This window comes from Schistocerca nitens, chromosome 6 (genome assembly GCF_023898315.1).
Source record: "Schistocerca nitens isolate TAMUIC-IGC-003100 chromosome 6, iqSchNite1.1, whole genome shotgun sequence".
In the NCBI taxonomy this organism is placed as follows: domain Eukaryota; kingdom Metazoa; phylum Arthropoda; class Insecta; order Orthoptera; family Acrididae; genus Schistocerca; species Schistocerca nitens.
Window position 1 is genome coordinate 722422090 of NC_064619.1, and position 23260 is coordinate 722445349.

Consider the following 23260-nt stretch of genomic DNA (forward strand, 5'->3'; position numbering starts at 1 on the left):
ATGATATTCAAAAAAGGTATGCGCATAGACTAGTGGTGCTAGAGTAACAGACTGCTGGACAGATTCACTTATATAAATCATCATAATTTTATAGCCAAGAAAAATTGTGTGTTTCTTACACGAAATTTTGTCATATGAAAGGTTACAGTAGTATTATATGCTTTATGAAATCATTCTTTTCCTTTACCATGTTCGAAAACGTTTAACGAAAATTATGTTCGCAAACCGAATAATACGATAAATATCTGACTACGCCATGAATGGAAGGATGTTCTCACCTGTTCTTTGGCACAGGCGGCGTTAAGTGTGCCCGATGTGCAGTTGCCGCCCCGGCTTCGCGATTCGGGTTTATTCAGCTTTCTTTAACTCATGAAAAATATTCAAGTAGGACCAACAAACTCCGTGATCGCGAATAAAGGTTTTACTGATCATAAGACGAAAAATCGCAATGGCGAGCAACCATCTGGTAATATTAACCTAAAACATTCGCTTTTTTTAAAAAAACTATTCTACAATACGATTAAGGAAAGAAGGAGGCTGACTAGGCGCATAGTTCTCTTCGTGTAAACTCGAAACTTTTCGTGTTGACTGTCCTTTGTTTACGCTTGCTGCCACCTTCAACGATCGAACAGTGGCTTATTAGTAGCGGTGCTAGGTGCTGTTGTTCTTTGTTATTTTTATTGACATTATACAGCGCAAATAATGAGTGACGAGGTAATTGTTTACCCATCGATGTCTTCCCTACGACACCCAGAAAGTTAGAAACCATAGAGGAAGTGGCATTCGTGGTGAAGCTTAGAAAATAATAAATCAGTTCGCACAATGCTGTGATCTGGGAGAACGACGACGGCCAAGTACTGTCCCGCATTTGAAGCTGACCGTCTCTGTAATCCGTTCACGCGAAACCTTTTTGCCTCTGTATGCAATTTATACCATAGCTACGGATCGGTATAAGGTGCGCGGAACAGTGTGTTGGCGTCCCTGGCCGACAATGGCGGCCAAGTCATTGTCTGTCCCCTCCTAGATTGTTCCTGAGCCAACAAGCCCTTCTTTCCATAATCAGTACATCTACCTGTCCATTGTACTACCGTCGACTGAATGCGGAACTAAACTATGTTTACATACAGATGGGACCGAAGGCGTCCGACGAAACGTGAATGACGCACGCAGCTCATCACCGTACAAATGTGTCTAAATTCCTAAATGACCAAACTGCTTAGGTCACCGGTCCCTAGACTTACACACTACTTAAACTAACTTGTGCTAAGAACAACACACACACCTTCGGCACTGTAGAGTCACGTCAATATTCATAGTGTTTTATTACTACTGCGTATACTCAGCGTCTGCTGAAATGGACATTCAACGCGTAAAGATACGTGATTTACGAATATGATCAGATAGTACAGCTTTAACAAATAATGTAGATCACTTATGGCGTGCAGAAAAACGAAAATGTCTGCTAATACCGTTAGCGACAACTAAGAAGAAAGCAATAGGAAATAGTGCAAGGATAGTTCATAATTCGTAATGTGAACGATGACAATGATCCAGACATTAACGTCACAGGGAAATGAAAAAATTCCTGGAAAATTTTAAATGAAACAAGATTTCGTTTAAAAAAAATGGAAACAGAAGAACGTTACTGATGGAGAGGGAGAACAAAATTACATTTTGTGCTCAGTTTTATTGTCCTATTTTGATTTCCTTCCGTTTTCTGTAGATGCATGTATTAACAGCGCATATAGTTTTACGTGCTACGTGCTCACCTCAGTTATTAGATCGTAAACAACATTTTTATTTTCCTATTTTAGTTTCTTTTCTGTACAAGAATGTCTTAATAGCGAATGTAGTTTTATCTGATGCATTCGCACTGCTGTTATTAGACTGAAAAACTACTTTTATTTTCTCACGCTTTTCCGTAGAATAATATGATAAGAGAGGACGTAGTTTTGTGTATGTTTTATATGCTGCATGCAGGACGCTAACAGTCTAGGACCTGTGTTCCATTTGGAATGAGCGCGATTACACCGCTCGTGTGTCATTCCAAACAACCAATAGCAGGACATGTCAACAATCCGCAGCACCCCCAGATAAAACGACTATCATGTAATGACCAGGTCGTGCCCACGTTCTCGCTTCTCAACGGCTAGGGAGCCAATCACAGTGCCCGCGTTCGTGCTCATTTAATGTTACGTTATATTGTAATTCTGACAGATTGGTATATGAGAATGAGTGTGAATCATTGGCTAAAACCGGTAAATGTTAAAAAAATAGGCAGCTGTTGTTGATCGGTGGCGTACACCGAAGTAAAATAAGTACTTTTTATGGTTAGAACTTTTTATCAAGAGAAACGACAGTCTACCTGCTTATAGAATAAGGTAAGATATAATTTACACATTCTGGCCAATACATAGACTGTTTGATTGCAGTATCACAGATATAGGTTATTATTTGAAGCGAGTTTAGTTGCAGGGCATGAGAGCAGACGTATATGGCTCGACGTTATGACTTCATCGAGCCACCCATTTCAAACAGAGCCTGTAACAACAACAACTGTATATATAAAAATTTTTCTTCTGATTTTCGATAAATTACTGTAATCAATATTCTGAATCCATTTCTTTTCTTGTTATGTCATTATGTTAAAGAAACTGTTAACACATTTCGATGTAAATTTTAATATTTATGTTAAATTTCAAGTAATGTTATAATAGAAGTGAAGTTTAAATAATGTTGGGAATATTGTAAGATGTGAAAGTTGTAATTGTACGCCTGGTCCATACGTAGGCAATGTATTAGGATATGTGAAATGTAAAACCTGGGGTGAATACCCTATCTGTAGGGGAGCGGTAAAAGGTGGATGGCAGGCGAGCGCGGGAGAATGCACACGGGCGCGGCACGGCATAACGGGCTCAGCAGAACAGTCGGAGTTGGGCAACGGTCTGAGGAACACGTTCCGGATCGAGGAGGCTATCCTGGAAAAAGTGGTTTCATTTGAGCCTCGGACGTGCCGTTTCCGACGACTATACAGCATGGCTATATCCATTAGGCACTGAATTGGAAAGGATTACAACGCTAAGAAGAAGCAAAGTGCCGATACAGCAAGAGCCATAGCTGTGATTGTATGTGTGCTGTACGTCTCGCCATCTCGTTGCCCGCCAACCGCCGCATCGATTCGCACAGGTCAATTCTTTACAAGTGTATCCGTATGGACCAGTGTCAAATTTGTTCCTAACTATTCAATAATAACTTGACTTTTACCAGAATTGCCCTATTAGTTAATTATCCTAATCACTAACCTGGACAGGGTCCTTTCCGCATGTTTTGCAATCCGAGTGTCCCGAAATGAAGATATAAATTTCATGTTAAGGAGAATTACCTGCAGACCCATCTACACTCCTGGAAATGGAAAAAAGAACACATTGACACCGGTGTGTCAGACCCACCATACGTGCTCCGGACACTGCGAGAGGGCTGTACAAGCAATGATCACACGCACGGCACAGCGGACACACCAGGAACCGCGGTGTTGGCCGTCGAATGGCGCTAGCTGCGCAGCATTTGTGCACCGCCGCCGTCAGTGTTAACCAGTTTGCCGTGGCATACGGAGCTCCATCGCAGTCTTTAACACTGGTAGCATGCCGCGACAGCGTGGACGTGAACCGTATGTGCAGTTGACGGACTTTGAGCGAGGGCGTATAGTGGGCATGCGGGAGGCCGGGTGGACGTACCGCCGAATTGCTCAACACGTGGGGCGTGAGGTCTCCACAGTACATCGATGTTGTCGCCAGTGGTCGGCGGAAGGTGCACGTGCCCGTCGACCTGGCACCGGACCGCAGCGACGCACGGATGCACGCCAAGACCGTAGGATCCTACGCAGTGCCGTAGGGGACCGCACCGCCACTTCCCAGCAAATTAGGGACACTGTTGCTCCTGGGGTATCGGCGAGGACCATTCGCAACCGTCTCCATGAAGCTGGGCTACGGTCCCGCACACCGTTAGGCCGTCTTCCGCTCACGCCCCAACATCGTGCAGCCCGCCTCCAGTGGTGTCGCGACAGGCGTGAATGGAGGGACGAATGGAGACGTTCTACCATTCCTAGACCGGCAAGGGAACTTGCTGTTCCAACAGGACAATGCACGTCCGCATGTATCCCGTGCCACCCAACGTGCTCTAGAAGGTGTAAGTCAACTACCCTGGCCAGCAAGATCTCCGGATCTGTCCCCCATTGAGCATGTTTGGGACTGGATGAAGCGTCGTCTCACGCGGCCTGCACGTCCAGCACGAACGCTGGTCCAACTGAGGCGCCAGGTGGAAATGGCATGGCAAGCCGTTCCACAGGACTACATCCAGCATCTCTACGATCGTCTCCATGGGAGAATAGCAGCCTGCATTGCTGCGAAAGGTGGATATACACTGTACTAGTGCCGACATTGTGCATGCTCTGTTGCCTGTGTCTATGTGCCTGTGGTTCTGTCAGTGTGATCATGTGATGTATCTGACCCCAGGAATGTGTCAATAAAGTTTCCCCTTCCTGGGACAATGAATTCACGGTGTTCTTATTTCAATTTCCAGGAGTGTATATCAGAATGATGTTTAAAGAACTTTGTTGTTAATGAATATTTTGGTAAATAATAGACCTGACAAAATTTGAAGATAATGTTGAAAGTGGTTTAGTAATGAAGCTTAATTAATTAGAGAGACGAAAATAATGGTAGTTAAATGAGGAATTAATAAGACAAAAAGAATAGTAACTCCTATTTTGTAAATCTTGAGTGCTTCATGTTTTCAATAGTTAATAGTTTCAACACAGTGACCATAACAGTTTCAGGGTCCCCCCCACCCCCCCCCCCCGTTTTTATTCTTTTCATTTCTATTCATTTAAATGCTGAAGTGCACTGAACTGATTTGATCTGCAAAGTGAAAGCCAATATAAAACCTAAATTTATCAGTGTTTTTTTCCTTATTAAGATTGACATTGTATATGTGTTTCAAAAGTGCTATTTCTAGGGCAACCTATGCCCGATTTCAGTTGGATCGATAGACAAAATGCAGTGTGTAGTAATCATTGTAGTGTAATGTTGTGTATTTGTAGCTTGTCCAAATCAGTACAGAAAGGGAAAATACTAGTTCAGTAGATTTTTCGGGTTCTAAAATTTTCCATATAATGCTGTATTACTACGTGTTGTTATGTTTGTACGTACATCCACTTGTACAAGGGAAAAACTCACGTAATGCCTAATTAGGCTGGCGACCGTATTATTAATAATTGGTAGCATCTGCTGCGTAGGTTTCTTGTCCGTATTAACGTGTAGTTGCACTTTATACTAGCTTGACGTATCATTGTTGTTACTGACTGGGTATAAGTCCGATTTTGCTTCCATTCAGGTACACGCGGTCATCTTATTTAATAAAATCCTTTCTTAGAAGGTGAAGCCCGTCAACTTATCATAGTACAGGCTTTAAAGAGTTAACGTACGCAAGAGCGGAGACATTACAAGCCGTGCATAGCGCAGTTACTTAAGTATGTCAATGAGGAGGTGAAGTCATAGAATGCGTACCTACCACATGCAACAGTAAAAGGCAAAAGGGATTACAGTACTTTTCATATCATGAATACTTAATTTTATAATTCATCGTTTCTATAACTTAGTTGTCTCATGCCTCCGAATTGCCGCAATGGATTCAATCTTTTCCTTTACATGTTTATTTTCTATTATGCATGTATAGTGAAAGACGTATGATGACTGTTGTAAAGGTATAGGATTGGCACGGCACACTTAACGACAACCTACGATCACAAATTATGAATCAAAACACCCAGAGGCCGAAGTGTCGCCGGCACGGTAGCTAAAGCCGGCACGATAGCTCAGCGTGTTCGGTCAGAGGGTTAGCTGCCCTCTGTAATAAAAAAAAAACTGAGTTAATCGATCAGCAACGAACTTAAACGGATGTCTTACGACGTCCGCCCCGAGCAGATGCAACGAACAAAATCGAACAAAATGAGATGCTGCCGGCTCGGTAACTGAGCGTGTTCGGTCAGAGGATTGCCGGCACGGTAGCTCAGCGTGTTCGGTTAGAGAGCCGGTTGGCCTCTGCAATAAAAAAAACTGAGTGGAAGGATCAACAAACGAACTTGAACGGATGTCACGTGACGTCCGCAATGACGGAACACAACGATCAATAACGGAAAAAAAGAGGGTTAGCTGCCCTCTGTAATAAGAAAACTGAGTTAATGGATCAACAACGAACTGAAACGGGTGTCTTGTGACGTCCGCACCGACCAGATGAAACAAACGAAAACGAACAAAATGAGATAAAAAAAAAGAAAAAAAAAGAGAGCTGGTTGGCCTCTGTAATAAGAAAAACTGACTGGAAGGATCAACAAACAAACTAGACGGGACGTCATGTGACGTCCACAACGATCAACAACGAACAAAATGAAAAAAAAGAAAGTGGCCGAGCCGTTCTAGGCGCTTCATTTTGGAACCGCGCGACCGCTACGGTCGCAGGTTCGAATCCTGCCTCGGGCATGGATGTGTGTGATGTCCTTAGGTTAGTTAGGTTTAAATATTTCTAGGGGACTGATGACCTCAGAAGTTAAGTCCCATAGTGCTCAAGCCATTTGAACCATTTTGAACCACTAATGGCTCTGAGCACTATGGGACTCAACTGCTGAGGTTATTAGTCCCCTAGAACTTAGAACTAGTTAAACCTAACTAACCTAAGGACATCACAAACATCCATGCCCGAGGCAGGATTCGAACCTGCGACCGTAGCGGTCGCGCGGTTCCAGACTGCAGCGCCTTTAACCGCACGGCCACTTCGGCCGGCTGAACCACTAATGCCCCCGCCTCATACCGGCCTATAGCCGTCGTATAAATTACATACAGAAGTAGCAGGGATTCGCGTAAGCAGATTTCAGAGATAGTCAGCCTCGAATGCGGGACTGCAATCCATTATTATGACCAGATTGCCGACTTATTTTCAAAGTCCTGTTGCTGCGGCACATGTTTGCTGCCGCACGCTGTACAGCTTTCTCCAACAGACGTAATAAATTATTTAATTTCATTCATGAGCGCATGATGCGTTTTCTGTATTATTTTCCCCGTACCAATGCATAGCCATATAACCGGCGCACGCGGCATCGTAGAATTTGTAGACAGATCTTAACTCATGATCACTAAGAATCATGGTACACTAAAACGCGGCTGGCTACGGTGGCCGAGCGGTTCTAGGCGCTACAGTCTGGAACCGTGCGACCGCTACGGTCGCAGGTTCGAATCCTGCTTCAGGCATGGATGTGTGTGATGTCCTTCGGTTAGTTAGGTTTAAGTAGTTCTGAGTTCTAGAGGACTGATGACCTCAGACGTTACGCCACATAGTGCTCAGATCCATTTGAACTAAAACGCGCCATTGACAATTCACCGCCCTCTACTGCTGTACCGCGCAGGTTGACAGTTGTTGCGAAAACGACTACTTCGTACTTCTACCGAAAAATAACGCTCCCAGCATCCTTCGCGGCAACGGACCAAGTCCTCCCGACCAGAATACATTTAGAAGACACGTGCCCTAATTCACACTTTTTACTTCACATCATAATCGCCTGAGATTTAGCCGTCCTCATGTCATTTGTAAAATGAGAAAACTCACAAGCCACAATTTGTGAGTACAGGACGCCGTTAAATGTGGCATCCAACATACAATAATTTTAATCCGATACTCTTTCATTACATTATTTGAGTCTATTTCTTATCTTATTAATTCATTGCAAACGTTTATGACGTGCAGTACGTTTTATAATTTGTACGGACTGTTGACGTAACATTATCGCTTTGTTCCCAATGTGTGCTCAGCAGATATCGATACATGTCGCTGGTCTTCGTGGATTTGACGCCATGTTTTCCACTCCTGCCAGAAGCTGCATAAAACGGTTGTGCTACTGTACATAGCTACTCGGTGAACGCGTGCCGAGCTATATTTAATAAAGTAATTAGCGACGAAGCCATTCCTGGCCCATCGGGGTAAAATTCATTAAAACAAATCAGTGTCACATTACTACAAATCACTATCGCATTTGAACATAAATCTCCATAAAATGCACTTCCACGAAACGTTGTTACTTCCGTGCGCTATTTCTATCATTGCCGCTACAGCTGCGTGGCGCCTGAATTGGTAGAAATGTCGAACTAAGAGAATTACTCGTACATCACCCTCCATCGCAATGCAGCGACCACCTTTTACATCCTCTTCACCTCTCCTCATGCGACACAGCTACGTCAACGGACTATAGCTACTTACACAAAGACATAAAAATGGTATCATTATTACAGATATAAGAGCTTCGTGTCTTTGACACGTAAATCACAGGCTCCAAAAGAGATAAATATATGAGGAGAAAATGGGAATATCGTTCTGCAAAAAGAAAAGAAAAGCAGAACGAGCTGTACCGAATCAGGTTTTACTGTAGGTATTTCGAAGTTTTTCTCAAAAAAAAAAAAATGTTTGTAGTAATATGGAATCATCTGAATCGATTGCTGCGACTTCCGAAAAAGAGATAGTACGTCCGATTCTCCATTGAACTTGGAAAGTAGGCCTACCCCAAATGCGCAGTTACGAGCCACAGAAGTCGCAAATAGTCATAGGACCAAACTCTAGCCAGTCAGAATGTCTAGTCCCTGTGTTGAACAGCTGCGTCATCTCTCAACTAGCCAGGGTGCCAGCGATGAAGTTAAAGGAGCATTTTTTGGTTCGCGTCCGGGAATGTGGACATTCACCATAACGGATTCACAGTGTCATGAAATTGTTCAAAGCGGTTCTACGCAGGAGTTAAAAAACAGCGATGAATATTATCCCAAAGACGATGATTACACACGCTTCTAATTCCCGTTGCTCAAGAAAAGTAAATAATGATGAAACTCAGCATCGTCATTGGTTGCTTTATTCGAATTGTTAAAATAAAGTTTTCTGTTTCCCATGCAAACTATATGACGATTCATAAACTGAGATCGTACAAGGAGGGTGCTGTGACTGGGAATACTTAAGTAGTACTTTACAAAAACACGACAATGCCAAAGAATGTACGGCATTTAGGTTCCAATGGATGATATTAGAGGGAGGAATGAAGCATGGAAAACCAATAGGCGAAGAAACCGAAAGGCTAATTCGTGAATCCCAAAAACATTAGCACAGTTTGTTTCAGAGATTAATTAATGTTCTGGCGTAACCATAAGCACCGGAACGAAGATGCGGAACGCAAAAAAGGTGGTGAGGAAATGTCAGCCAATGGTGCACGGAATTGGACCGCCCCGCGTCAAGAGCGACACCTGGAAGAAGTGAATATAAACGCCGCTCCTGCTAGCCTCGGCGGCTCAGATCGGCACCGGATCGCGGACGTGATGTGAGTGACGTGTGTCAACTTGCCTGGACATTTTGCGTACCAAGGACTCTAAATTATGTTGCCTGTCGCCCCTCATTTGCGATTACTACTTGTAAATCTCCAAAGTTAAGTACTGTCAATTGCTTTATAGAAATAAGACTACTAATGTTATTATTTGGAATTGTTGTATAGCATTCCGAGAACGCTGCATCCCGTAGGCACCCTATTAGTGACGAGTGGGCAAGACCCCACAATTAATATTGTTAATTATTAGCCTCTCGTAATATGGCATTTAGAGGTCACAGAAAACCTTTTCAGTATAGGCGATGACATTGAAAATTCTGGTAACTTAATAGAGTTGTTTAAATTAATATGTAAATATTATCCTACATCACCGGAACACATGAAACGCATTAGTTACAAACAACTTACACACCACTATCGCAGCCACTATATTCGGTATGAATTGATCATCTTGATGTCAAAAACAGTTAATGAGGAAGTGATTCGTAGGGTAAAACAGGCAAAATATTAATCGACTCTTGTCGGTTGCACTAGAGACGGCGATGGAGCAAATATGGCGGGTAAAAAAAAAATGATTCAAGTGGCTCTGAGCACTATGGGACTTAACATCTGAGGTCATCAGTCCCCTAGAACTTAAAACTACCTAAACCTAACTAATCTAAGGACATCACACACATCCATGCCCGAGGCAGGATTCGAACCTGCGACCGTATCGGTCGCACGGTTCCAGACTGAAGCGCCTAGAACCGCTCGGCCACCCAAGGCCGGCTGCGGTGTTCTGTGCATGGGCGGAGGAGGGGGGGGGGGGCAAGCTCTGCCCATCCAGGAGATAAGATAACCTTCGTTTTTGAACTGCAACTTCCAGGAAACAACAATGTATCTGATGGAGGTAACATTCAGTTAAATACTGCGTGTTACTGAAACACTTTCTTCACACACTGTCAGAACTGTCAGACCAACGCACCCCATTGGATCAGGAAGCTGCAACGATAAATAAGGCCAACCTGATAGCAATGAAGACAGAGTTACAACACCGATATTCAAATTTCAAGGCAATGGAACCTGTTCTAGCTCTCAAAGCTGAGTCATTACAAAAAGTTGAAATGGAAGGTATTTCAAGTCAAGCTAGTACTCCTGTCTCTTATAGTGAGACTGATGTTTCCTTAAAGTCAGAATGCAATGATCATAACCTTAGCGAAGTAGTGAGTTTAAAACCTAACCTTACATTGTAAAAGTGGCATCGTTTGTTTTTATCCTTTTTTCTTTCAAATCATCTATGTGACACGCGTTTTCAACGATGAACATAGCAAAATCTAAGCGTAGCAATAAACTGACTGATCTCCATCTTTCAGGTTGTGTAAGGTTGATAGTGGCAAATTATTCACCAGGTTACAATAAACTTGTCAATGTTATGCAAAAACAAAGTGTCTCACCAAACTTTTTAAATATTTCTGATGGTGTGTATTTTATAATGTTCCAGATGTCTAATACCTCGAAAAAATGTTCAAACGTGTGTGAATTCTTAAGGGACCAAACTGCTGAAGTAATCGGTCTCTAGACTTACACATTACTTAAACTAACTTATGCTAAGAACAAGACACACACCCACGCCCGAGGGAGGACTCTAATCACCGGCGGGAGTGGCCGCGCAATCCGTGACATGGCGTGTCAAACCGCGCTGCCACTCCGCTCGGCCAATCTCGAAAACTGAGTAGATTTAATAGTAGGGCTACAACTTTTTATGTGGAGAGAATTACCTTTAATGTATTTTGTGCAATTAAAATGGCTGATTTTGGCTACAGTGCTGTTTTGGGCTTAATTTTTACGTCAGTAGATCTCTAAATGCATTAAATCGCGTGTAGTAGATCTCAAGCCTCAAAAGGTTGAGCATCCATGGAAAAGGTGCTGTGTTGGCAGAAGAGCCAACACCGTATTGCTAGAGGAGGCCGAAATGCACGCGTTTAATTACACGCAGACTGGCGTGAGGTCTGGAACAATTAAAGGAGTTGAGTCTAATAAGAAAAGAACGTAGTTCTTGGAATACTTAACTTTAATCCATAATTGGTGTACATCGCTCTTGACGGTACATGTTTTATAATTTCAATATTAAGTGGTCATGGCGCCTTGCTAGGTCGTAGCAAACGACGTAGCTGAAGGCTATGCTAACTATCGTCTCGGCAAATGAGAGCGTAATTGTCAGTGAACCATTCCTAGCAACGTCGGCTGTACAACTGGGGCGAGTGCAAGGACGTCTTTCTAGTCCTGCCGTGTGGCGGCGCTCGGTCTGCGATCACTGACAGTGGCGACACGCGGGTCCGACGTATACTAATGGACCGCGGCCGATTTAAAGGCTACCACCTAGCAAGTGTGGTGTCTGGCGGTGACACCACAAAAGGAACTTCCAGCAGAGTGCCCAAGGGCAGAGGTGGGTGGGCAAACAGCTGATACTTGGGCATTCAGGCAGCAGTGCACTTCACAGGCCAGGGTGCGTATTCTGTATCTTTCCGCCATTGTGCCGATCGTTTCGGTAGTCAATAGCACCGAACGGTCTAGTACTCGAATTAGAGTCCCTGCGTTATTCAGTATTTCGCTAGCGATACCGTTCGGGTATAGATAACCGAAGCGCTGTTGTCGGTTCGTGTTGCGCAAGCCAATCAAAAGCAAGCGGCCGCAGATCCGCGCATGCGGACTGCAGCGCGCACAGCGCCACCAACACAAAGCGGCTATCAGACGACACAGGCGTGCTATTCTTCCAAGTACCGAAAATTGCGTTTACGTCGCCATAACGCATGTCGCCGCATTCCATCGAGCTGAAGTGCCCGCCTTCATCGCCCTTGCCTCCTCCTTAACAGTACCAGGCGCAGTATATCCATTTCCATGATTATCAGCTGAAATGCATAAAATTTTTTACAGTTTCTCTGACTGCATGTTTCCATGCACGCATAATTACGATATCGTATTTGACTGTATTCTGCAGATTGTCGTAAATGCCGCATTATGTCATCTTATTCTCATTCACACTGAGATCGTGTTTTGGATTTTACGTTTCGGAAAATGAGCTAGGAGTAGTGTGTAGTACCACATTGTACTAATACATCTATAAAAACACCCGAAAAATTGATTCTGAGAGTTTCAAAGAATAAGAAGATAAACAGAATGTGGTTTTAACAGGATCCTAGAGATCCAAATGATTAAGTAGCCCACTTCCCTATATGATGCGTCAACAATTTGGATCTTAAAAACAAAATTAAAAAAAACAAAAAAAAAACGCATTTTCGCGAGCTCCTGCAGTTCGTCGAAGTATAATATGCATCTCAGGAATGAAAATGTTTCGTATATGGTGCTACAGTCTAAAAATATTTACGACAAAGATCTTTCACCTCTGTCTACTGTGATTGAGGATTCGATCGCAGATAAATACTTGTGACAAGCAAGATTATGAGGGTGACTGCTTCTAGTTACATTCCCAGTAATTTAAGTTGTGCTCTCAGATTCCTGTCTAACCGCATACTCGGAAATCGCTACATATTCGGAAAAAAATGGTGAATTATTTCTGACAAGAAAAAATATAAAGGTCACTGTCGGTTGTTTCACTCACAGCAATTTCATATTTCGTATTTTAAACACACAGAAATCACGAAATCATTACTGAGGAAGTGCGCTCTTGCGTGTATGGAATAACCAATATTGCAGAAAAATCTTAACTTACACGAATAACAATGTCTCAGAACGTGTTGCATATATGAAGAGGAAAAAGAAATTTTTGCATCCACCCCATGCTCGAACCCGTAACCTCTCGTATCGCATTACCGCGCGCTACCCACCTGGCCACACCAAACAACAGACGCGCAATTCTCAATTCTTGTACTTGCCAAACCGTGCTGCGTAAATCATAAATGAGTGATAGTTTGGAAGGCTTCCAATATCAGGCTTCACATAATTTCTTTCCATTATTACTTGAAAGTTGTAAACACGTTTCGATAATTACTAACCATCCCATTCGTGGGAAAAAGTACACAAAGGCACTAGTAACGTCAGTTCACACTCATGTAATATACGTAAGCAGAGCTGATGACTTGATATTTAATGATGTTTAAACTCTTATTTGCATAAAAATAACACGTATTTTGAGAGAATATTAACCGAAAACTTTTTTGGATGTAATCATTCACAGCAACAACCTAACCTAATCATATTACTAACAAAGGAAAATAGTCTATTACGAACTCACTTTCTAACCGGATGCGTCCTGTGGTGATTCTTTAGTAACACAATCACTAAATCCAAAGCTAAAACCGATAAATATGTATAAAATAACAAATTATAGGTGTACATGAACCACAGCTCACCGATCGACAGGGCCAGACCGAAATCCAAAATCTCTCGGTACAATTGTCGTAAAATCGGTGTGAGGACCGTTCGGTAACAAGTCTCAGAAGCTTACTGAATAGGATATTTCGATAAAGAACCGAAAATGACGTCACTACCGAGACTAACCTACTACACCAATCGGTATGAACGATACAGAATAGAGCCCCAGGAGGCAGCAGGCGGCGTTGGTCGAGTGGATCGCGCATGCGCACTATACGTGCAATGGGGCAGCCTTACACATGGCAAACCCAGCCAGTACCTTCGTGTGTGCCAGCTGATGGGCGTTCCCGAGTGCCCGCGCCTTATGTCGCAGCGTCGGAATTGCCCAGGTCACCAAGCGCAGCGAGAGAGAAAGAGAGAGAGAGAGAGAGAGAGAGAGAGAGAGAGAGAGAGCGCTCACCTCGATGCAGGTCCAGTTGGGCGCGTGGCAGGTGCTGATGATGCTGATGTTCTGGGCGCGGTTGAGCCAGACGGCCGACACCTCGTGGTTGTCGTCGCCCACCCAGCCCGCCGACGTCAGGTAGAACTCCCTGCTGCAACACGCACCCTCAGCTGTACGCTGCACCCTGTTCGTCAGTCACAGCTCTGTGTAGCCGGTGCGGCCGGTTCTCTGCACGCAGTCTTCCACACTCCTCATTCACAGCAAAAAGTTATCAGTACCAACACTGAAATACTAAAATGACTGGGAGCAGATACTTTAATTTTACGACTCCACAACGCGTTCGAAAGTAATATAATGTAATCATTAAGTCATCCAATTAAACGGTGAATGTGGTATGCACTGTTTTGTGCACTATCTGTGCCACTCTCTGGAGCTGAAGCCTAAATTATCAGAGTATGTAGTCCACAATTTATACTGCGAATCCTACCTACGTTGGATAATTAAATAGGCATCTCCAAATGCTCACAGGCTACATTATAAAATCTTATTCATATTTCATGAGCCTCCATCCACTCACACACAGGTCACAGCGAAAATTTATAGCCAATCAGTGCATACGTAACCAGTCATGAAATGTCCAAATAACCCAGAATTAAATCTGAACAAGTTTCTTTTCCTAATCTGTGAAGTGTCACACACAGATCTAAGAAAACACTGAAGACAATTGCAGATGTCTCACTTTATCTACGTGATGATGGTTGTGGGAACGCCAACGATTGTGTGCATGAAAGTTCGTTTCTTATAAGCAAAATAACGATTTCTGTCAGCTGTCACTTCTTAGTGTGTTGTGGTACTAAGCACAACGCGTTTCATTAAAATAATTCCAATTTTTAAGGCTACATTTTTGTATTTGGCCAGTGATGCGTGTGTCCTCCAGAGCGAGCTATTAAATATTATGCGTCACTTCGTCTTTTTTCGCTGTAAAGGGAGAAACGAAAGAAAGTGCACTGTTTAAAAGGACATAACATTGCCGTAGGACTATTGCAGCAAAGGTTATTTGATCCTACAGTATGTTCTCATACACTCCACCGCCTCACAAATGGAACTATTTCAGTAAAACAGATAGGAATTTAACGACGATACTTATAATACCTAAATTACTTTTAATGATACACAAAAGACTTGTACCACCCCAGTACTGATTCAACATAATATTTTAGAGGAAGTGATTAATACGTAATTTCCTGCGGTTACAGTATACCAGAAAAATTAAAGAAATCTTTGTTTAACTTACCAATTGTTCATTAAACATATTGATGCGTACCTTTTCATGATACCAACGTATATCTAATTCCCCTACTAGCCCGTTAGGTGATTCTGTGTGATCTGAAGCAGTATCTTGCGGACTTGTTTCGTGTCTGCTAATCGATGGTCTACGTTATGTATGTGTATGGCTAGCGCTCTGCATTGTTTACCTGTTGTAGATGTTTATGTTGACGTGTTCAGTGTATCCTATTCACAAGCTCCCGCCAGTAATATTTAAACAAATGGAAGGTATGCATATTCCTGATCGTCCTTACTTTACATCACTAGATATAAAAATGTTATCTTCCAGCATTCTCCTAGAAGCATCCAGGGCATTTTGAACACTTTATTAAATACAAAGTACACTCTAATAGGAAAAAAAAGACGAAAACGAGGCACCGTGATGGAAATATCCGAATGCGACGGAAATCGGTAGGTGTGATGTACATGTATCTACATCTACATCTACATTTGCATCCATACTTCGCAAGCCACCTGACGGTGGGTTGCGGAGGGTACCTTGAGTACACCTAATCCGTTCTCCCTTCTATTCCAGTCTCGTATTGTTCGTGGAAAGAAAGGTTGTTGGTATGCCTCTGTGTGGGCTCTAATCTCTCTGATTTTACACTCACGGTCTCTTCGCGAGATATACGTAGGAGGGAGCAATATACTGCTTGACTCCTCGGTGAAAGTATGTTCTCGAAATTTCAACAAAAGCCCGTACCGATCTATTGAGCGTCTCTCTTGCAGAGTCTTCCACTGGAGTTTATCTACCATCTGCGTAACGCTTTCGCGATTACTAAATGATCCTGTAACGAAGCGCACTGCTCTCCGTTGGATCTTCTCTATCAACCCTATCTGGTACTGATCCCACACCGGTGAGCAATATTCAAGCAGTGGGCGAACAAGTGTACTATAACCTACTTCCTTTGTTTTCGGATTGCATTTCCTTAGGATTCTTCCAATGAATCTGAGTCCGGCATCTGTTTTACCTACGATTAATTTTATATGGTCATTCCATTTTAAATCACACCTAATGCCTACTCCCAGATAATTTATGAAGTTAACTGCTTCCAGTTGCTGACCTGCTATATTGTAGCTAAATGATAAAGGATCTTTCTTTCTATGTATTCGCAGCACATTACATTTCTCTACATTGAGATTCAATTGCCAATATAGACAAACAAATCAAACTGGATGATTTATTCAGGAGAAAGAACTTCACAAACGGCTCAAGTCAAAACGCTTTCCTCTGCCTCTGGCCCTTATACAATCAGTTATTCGGATTGGCACTGATAGTGTTGTTGGACGCCCTGCTGAGGGATATCGTGCCAAATTCTGTCCAATTAACGCATTAGAGTGTCAAAATCCCGTGCTGGTTGGAAGGCCCTGCCCACAGTATTCCAAACGATCTCAGTTGGGAAGTTATCCGGGGACTTTGCTGCCTATTGTAGGATTTGGCAAGCACGAAGCAAGCAGTAAGAAAGTCTCGCCCTTGCGGGCGAGCATTATCTTGCTAAAATGCAAGCCTGATGTGGCTTGCAATGAAGTGCATCAAAACGGGGTGTAGAATATCGTCGACGTACTGCTGTGCTGTAAGGACACCGCGGATGACAACCAAAGGGGTCCTGCTATGTAAAGAAATGACTCGGCAGACCATTATTCCTTGTTGTTGGGCAGTCAGGTTCGTATACCATAGCTCTCCGGGGCATCTTCGGGCATGTATTCGTCTCTCTTCATGGCTCAGTTGGAAGCGGGACTCATCGCTGAGAACAATTCTACTCTAGTCAGTAAGATGCAGGGCCGAAGACGTGTCTGGACAGTGGTGGAATACCAACGTTACTGTCGCCCGGCATACGGCCGACAGGCACGATTGATGGTTTGGGATGCCAATTCATTTCCTAGCAGGACGCCCTTTGGTTTTCACCTGCGACAACCTTATAGCAGCTCGGTACGTCGACGATATTCTACACCACATTTTCTTGTCCTTCACGGCAAGCCATCCTGGGCTTACATTTTAGCACGATTAAGTTTTTGCTGGTTGTCTTCGTGTTTGCCAAATCCTGTCATGACCAGCAAGGTATTTTGACGATCTAACGCGCCAGTTGGACAGAGTCTGGGACGATATCGCTCAAGAGGACATCCAACAACTCCTTCAATCAATACCAAACCGAATAACTGCTTGTATAAGGGCCAGAGGTGGAGCAAAGCGTTTTGACTCGCTCAATTTGTGAAGCTCTTTCTCTTGAATAAATCATCCTATTTCTGTGAAATTGCAATCAGTTTTCGGTCTGTACATGTACATCACATTTACCGATTTCCGTCCCATTCGGATAATTTCTTCGTGGTGCCTCGCTTTTATTGCCTTAGAGTGTATTTCCACATACAGAATTTTTGTTAGGTATAGCTTTAAGACACAACAATTTTAAATTCACAAACCAAATTTATATTGAACTGATGGGCTAGCAATGAGCTCCTCATACAAATTACCTTTGATACGTTTGTAAAGAGACTTAAAAAATTTTCCACATTGCTGAGCCACGCAGAATACTCTGCTACAAGGGAAATGTTGACAACACACTACCGTCAATAACGGAGAGAACAGTAATCTGCAGATCTGTAGTACCTTAACACTCAAAAATAACTTCCACAATAGAGAAGAAAAAATACGAAAGTTAAAAATTCCTTGGTCTGTATACATCGCACTATTAGTTGACTCCCTCCTCCACAGTTTTTCATAAAGAATACAACAAAACCAACCGAAGCTGTAAAAAAATCATCAAGTAATTTGGTTAGTGGAATAAGCGACAGAAGGTTTCCATACGAAAAGAAGAACACGCTAAGAGCGAATTTTAAAGAACACCAGGGGAAACATTACACCTACTTGAAACACTTGGCTACCATGCCTGATGTAAGTCTACGTGTTGTACAACTTCATTAACAATCGTTTCATTCATTACGGTGTGTGTTAAAGGATGTGAAGGGACGATGAGGAGATATTACAGTTTATGACGTAGCATTATCAACTGCGCCAGCAAATTCTGGGTTTTCATTTTGTTGCTGGATGGCACTATAAAGGATTTCATGTATGACGGCCTGTTAACATACTTTCATTTCTAGCCTGAAGATGGTCCTTGAGTGATTTTAATACAAAAACATGCAAAGGGTTTTGTTTAAGTTCAAACGCGTTACGTTGCAATGCACCTTCTCTGCTACATAAGTATGTGAAATAGAGCGTTTTGATCCCTAGAATGCTACCGATGATCAAAAATTTTGAGATGTGCAGTGTGCGAGTATTGTTTTCGCTTCTTCATGTCCAGAGAATGCCAGGAATCGTAAAATAAAACTGATCGGTGACAGATATTTATGTATTTCAGTTGATATTCACAACATTCACGGTTGAAAGTAACATAAACATTCAGATAAAAAGTAACACTAATATTACTAGCTCTTGTAGTTTCATGATTCACAGCTCTTCCTAAAAAAAAAAAAAAAAAAAAAAAAAGAGCGAATGAAATTAATAGAAAAAACAAGATAGCTCTCTTTACCTGAGCTGTTATACTATTTATGTCTTCTTTGCTTTCCGATATCTTGCGGTATTCCTCCCGGATAGGGGAAATTTTTCATGTGTACTAATGTTTCTCTCCCAGCTTTGCTGTTGAGATTCCTTGATTTGCTGATCAGCTCGGCTTATCCTAAGGACGTTTCAGGAGCTACGTGTATGGTCCGTGTTACTTGATACTGTCTGTAAAGGTTAACATCACGAACTACACTCATTCAGGAAATTAAAGACGTCGGCCGTGCGATGTGGCCGGCACCATCTTGCATAAACCACGAGGTGTTCGCAGTGTCGTCTAAGGCAGTTTGTACCGCCACAAATTCACGAAGAATGTCCACATAGCGTGATGCAGTAATCGTTTCGGATCTGAAAAATGGGCCAATGATTCCTTTGGAAGAAATGGCGGCCCAGACCAGTACTTTTTGAGGATTCAGGGACGATGGGACTGCAACATGGGGTTTTTCGGTTCCCCATATGCGCCAGTTCTGTTTATTGACGAAGCCGTCCAGGTAAAAATAAGCTTCGTCAGTAAACCAAATGCTGCCCACATGCATATCGCCGTCAACAATCCTGTGCACTATATCGTTAGCGAATGTCTCTCGTGCAGCAATGGTAGCGGCGCTGAGGGGTTGCCGCGTTTGAATTTTGTATGGATAGAGGTGTAAACTCTGGCGCATGAGACGATACGTGGACGTTGGCGTCATTTGGACCGCAGCAGCAACACGGCGAACGGAAACCCGAGGCCGCTGTTGGATCACCTGCTGCACTAGCTGCGCGTTGCCCTCTGTGGTTGCCGTACGCGGTCGCCCTACCTTTCCAGCACGTTCATCCGTCACGTTCCCAGTCCGTTGAAATTTTTCAAACAGATCCTTTATTGTATCGCTTTTCGGTCCTTTGGTTACATTAAACCTCCGTTGAAAACTTCGTCTTGTTGCAACAACACTGTGTTCTAGGCGGTGGAATTCCAACACCAGAAAAATCCTCTGTTCTAAGGAATAAACCATGTTGTCTACAGCACACTTGCACGTTGTGAACAGCACACGCTTACAGCAGAAAGACGACGTACAGAATGGCGCACCCACAGACTGCGTTGTCTTCTATATCTTTCACATCACTTGCAGCGCCATCTGTTGTTGAAAATTGTAACTACTGTAATTTCGAAAGTTTGTCCGCCTGAAAATGTACTGTTGTCCCAAGCATATTGCAACAAACGGTGTATTTCTATCGCTGCTCGTTTAGGTTTTATTGCCGTTTCAAATATACCGGTCATTTTTGAAACACCCTGTACAAATAGCGGCAGTATCGAGTACACGAAGTGTAAAAGGGCAGTGTATTGGCGGAGCAGTCATTCGTACTCGGGTGATTCACACGGAAAGGTTTCCGTCGTGATTACGGTCGCACGATGGCATTTTAGAGACCTCGAACGCGGGATGGTAGTTGCAGCTAAGGAATCCAGTATTCCGAGATGCACAGCGTCAAGTGTGTGCCGAGAATAGCACATTTCAGGCACTGCCTGTCAACACTGACGACGCAGCGGCCGACGCCGTTCACTGAACGACCGAGAGCAGAGGCGTTTGCGCAGTCAGTGCTAGCAGACATGCGCCACTGTGGGAAGTAACCGCAGAATTCCACGTGGTATGTACGACGAAAGTATCCGTTAGGAAAGTGTAGCGAAATCTGGCGTTATTGAGCTGTGGCAGCAGACGACCGACGCGAGTGCCTTTAACAGCACGACATCGGCTGCAGCGCCTGTCGTAGGCTCGTGGACATATCAGTTGGATCCTAGACAACTGGAAAACCGTGGCCTGATTTCAGTTGGTAACAGCTGATGGTAGGGTTAGAGTGTGGCGCAGCCCCCACGAAGCCATGGACTCGTGGTGTCAACACGGCAATGTGCAAGGTGGTGGTGGCTCCACAATGATTTGGGTCGTGTTCACGTTGAATGGACTGTGGTCGAGTTGAGCCGATCGTTGACTGGAAACGGTCATGTTCGGCCACTTCGAGACCATTTGCAGCCGTTCATCGACTTCATGTTGCCAAACAACGATATCATTCACCAGGCCACAATTTTGTGCCATTCGCTTGAAGAACATTCTAGATAATTCGAGCGACAGTTTTGACCACCTAGATCGCTCTACGTGAATCTCACAGATGGGACATAATCGAGAGGTCAGTTCATGCACGAAATCATGCATCAGTAACACATCGCAATTATGGACGGCTATAGTGGCAGCGTGACTTAACATTTCTGCAGGGGACTTGCAACGACATGTCTAGTTGAACCACAACGCCAGGCAAAAAGATGTGCCATGCGATTTTATGAGGTGTCCCCTGACTTTTATCACATCAGTTTATTTACCATAGATTTCGACACCTGTTCGAGATTTTGCTTTCATTTCTTTCGCTGGCTTTTCGCCTATTACGGTGAAAACTGAAGGTAAACTGTAACTCTTCAGGCTTTCCCGGCGATCTAATGACATCTTGGGTTGTCGGGTGTTCTGCCGGATATCAGCGTCGTACTTGCACGATATTTCGGTCACGTAGCTCGTAACCTTCATCAGGTGCGACCTGAGACTGCTCCTCGAGTGGACCTGGTCCAGTATTTATGCCTATGGCCTTCCCCCTCCACCAACGGCTGCAGGCCCTTCCTCTGTGGTCCGCGCACATTCCCTGCGCCAGTGCCACCTAGACTGTATGGTCTGCCTAAAATACACAAGGAGGGCGTGCCCCTACGTCCAATTGTCAGTAATATTGGGGCACCTACGTACACAACAGCCAAGTACTTGAAAGGTCTCCTGTCTCCATATGTGGGCAAATGTATTCACCACATCCGCAACTCAGATGATTTCCTGCAATGCCTCAAGCAACTGCACATCACAGATTCGGACATCATGGTCAGTTTTGATGTGGTATCGCTGTTCACCAGGGTCCCACTGAAGGACTCACTAGAACTGAATGCAGAGAAATTTGACGGTGCTCTGTTGGACCTGTTCAGTCATACACTGACATCCACGTATTTCCTGTACAGAAACCAATATTACGAGCAAACTGAAGGTGTAGCTATGGGCAGCCCACTGTCCCCTGTGGTTGCCAACATGTTTATGGAGAGTTTTGAGGAGAGGGCATTGGAGACAGCCACATTTAAACCCACATGCTTCTTTAGGTATGTGGATGACACCTTCGTGATCTGGCCACATGGGATGGACAGGCTCAATGAGTTTCTTGAACATCTTAACTCATGCCACCCTAATATCAAGTTCACCATGGAACTGGAGAAGAATGGCCAGCTGCCATTTCTGGATGTACTAGTCCAGAGGAAAGCAGATGGATCAATTGGCCACAGTGTGTACCGAAAACCAACACACACTGATTTATATCTGCAGGCCAGCAGCTGTCACCATCCTGCACAGAAGAATGGGGTTCTGAAGACTTTGGTCCACAGAGCACATGCCCTGTCAGACCAAGAGAATCTACCTATAGAGATAGAACGTCTCAAAACAGTTTTCTCCAAGAATGGATACATGGACAGACAAATTGAGAGGGCACTCCAACCAGCCACCATACCACAGGTTCCTGAAGAAGACCAAGATGAAACAAAGAAGGTGGCATATCTGCCCTATGCTGGCTCTATTTCTGCCAGAATCAGTAGGATCCTCCGTAAACACAATATCAAGTGTGTTTTCTGTCCATCCAACAAGATTGGGGGACTTCTGGGGAGTGTCAAAGACGACCTGGGGTTACGAAAACCAGGGATTTACAATATACTTTGTCAATGTGGTGGGTCCTACATTGGCCAGACGACAAGAACTGTGGAGATCAGGTGCAAAGAACATCAGAGGCACGCTAGATTAAGACAGGTGACTAAGTCAGCCATTGCTGAACACTGTCTAGAACTAGATCATGCCATGAAGTATGAGAATACCAGGATTCTAGCACAAACACCCAGATTTTGGGACTTTGTTATAAGAGAATCGATAGAAATTAAAATGGCTGACGATCTTATGAACCGTGACACAGGGTACCAGCTAAGCAGAACCTGGGATCCGGCTCTGGAATTGTTAAAGGAGCAACGGGGCCAGCTGCAACACTGCACAAACAGAAGAACCAGAGACATGGAGATGGAAAACGAGCCCCTGACGGACTGCCAGGAGCACCAGACCGAAGATGGAACACCCAGAAGTGGGACTGGTGGGCGCGGACCGCAGAGGGAACATCCAGAGCCGCAGTGGACGAAAAA

At 43.8% G+C, this 23260-nt stretch overlaps 1 protein-coding gene across 3 annotated transcripts in view; it reads right to left on the bottom strand.

Moving 5' to 3' along the window:
• Positions 1 to 23260, bottom strand: part of LOC126262714 (inactive dipeptidyl peptidase 10) — a 1533490-nt gene that overhangs the window by 228741 nt on the left and 1281489 nt on the right. Inside the window, exon 11 of one of the 3 annotated variants that reach the window (XM_049959500.1) lies at positions 14178 to 14307. In XM_049959500.1, coding sequence (XP_049815457.1) covers positions 14178 to 14307 — 130 coding nt within the window. Of the gene's footprint in view, positions 1 to 14177; positions 14344 to 23260 lie in introns of all 3 variants that reach the window. The other 2 variants (XM_049959499.1, XM_049959498.1) reach the window with 2 other exon arrangements.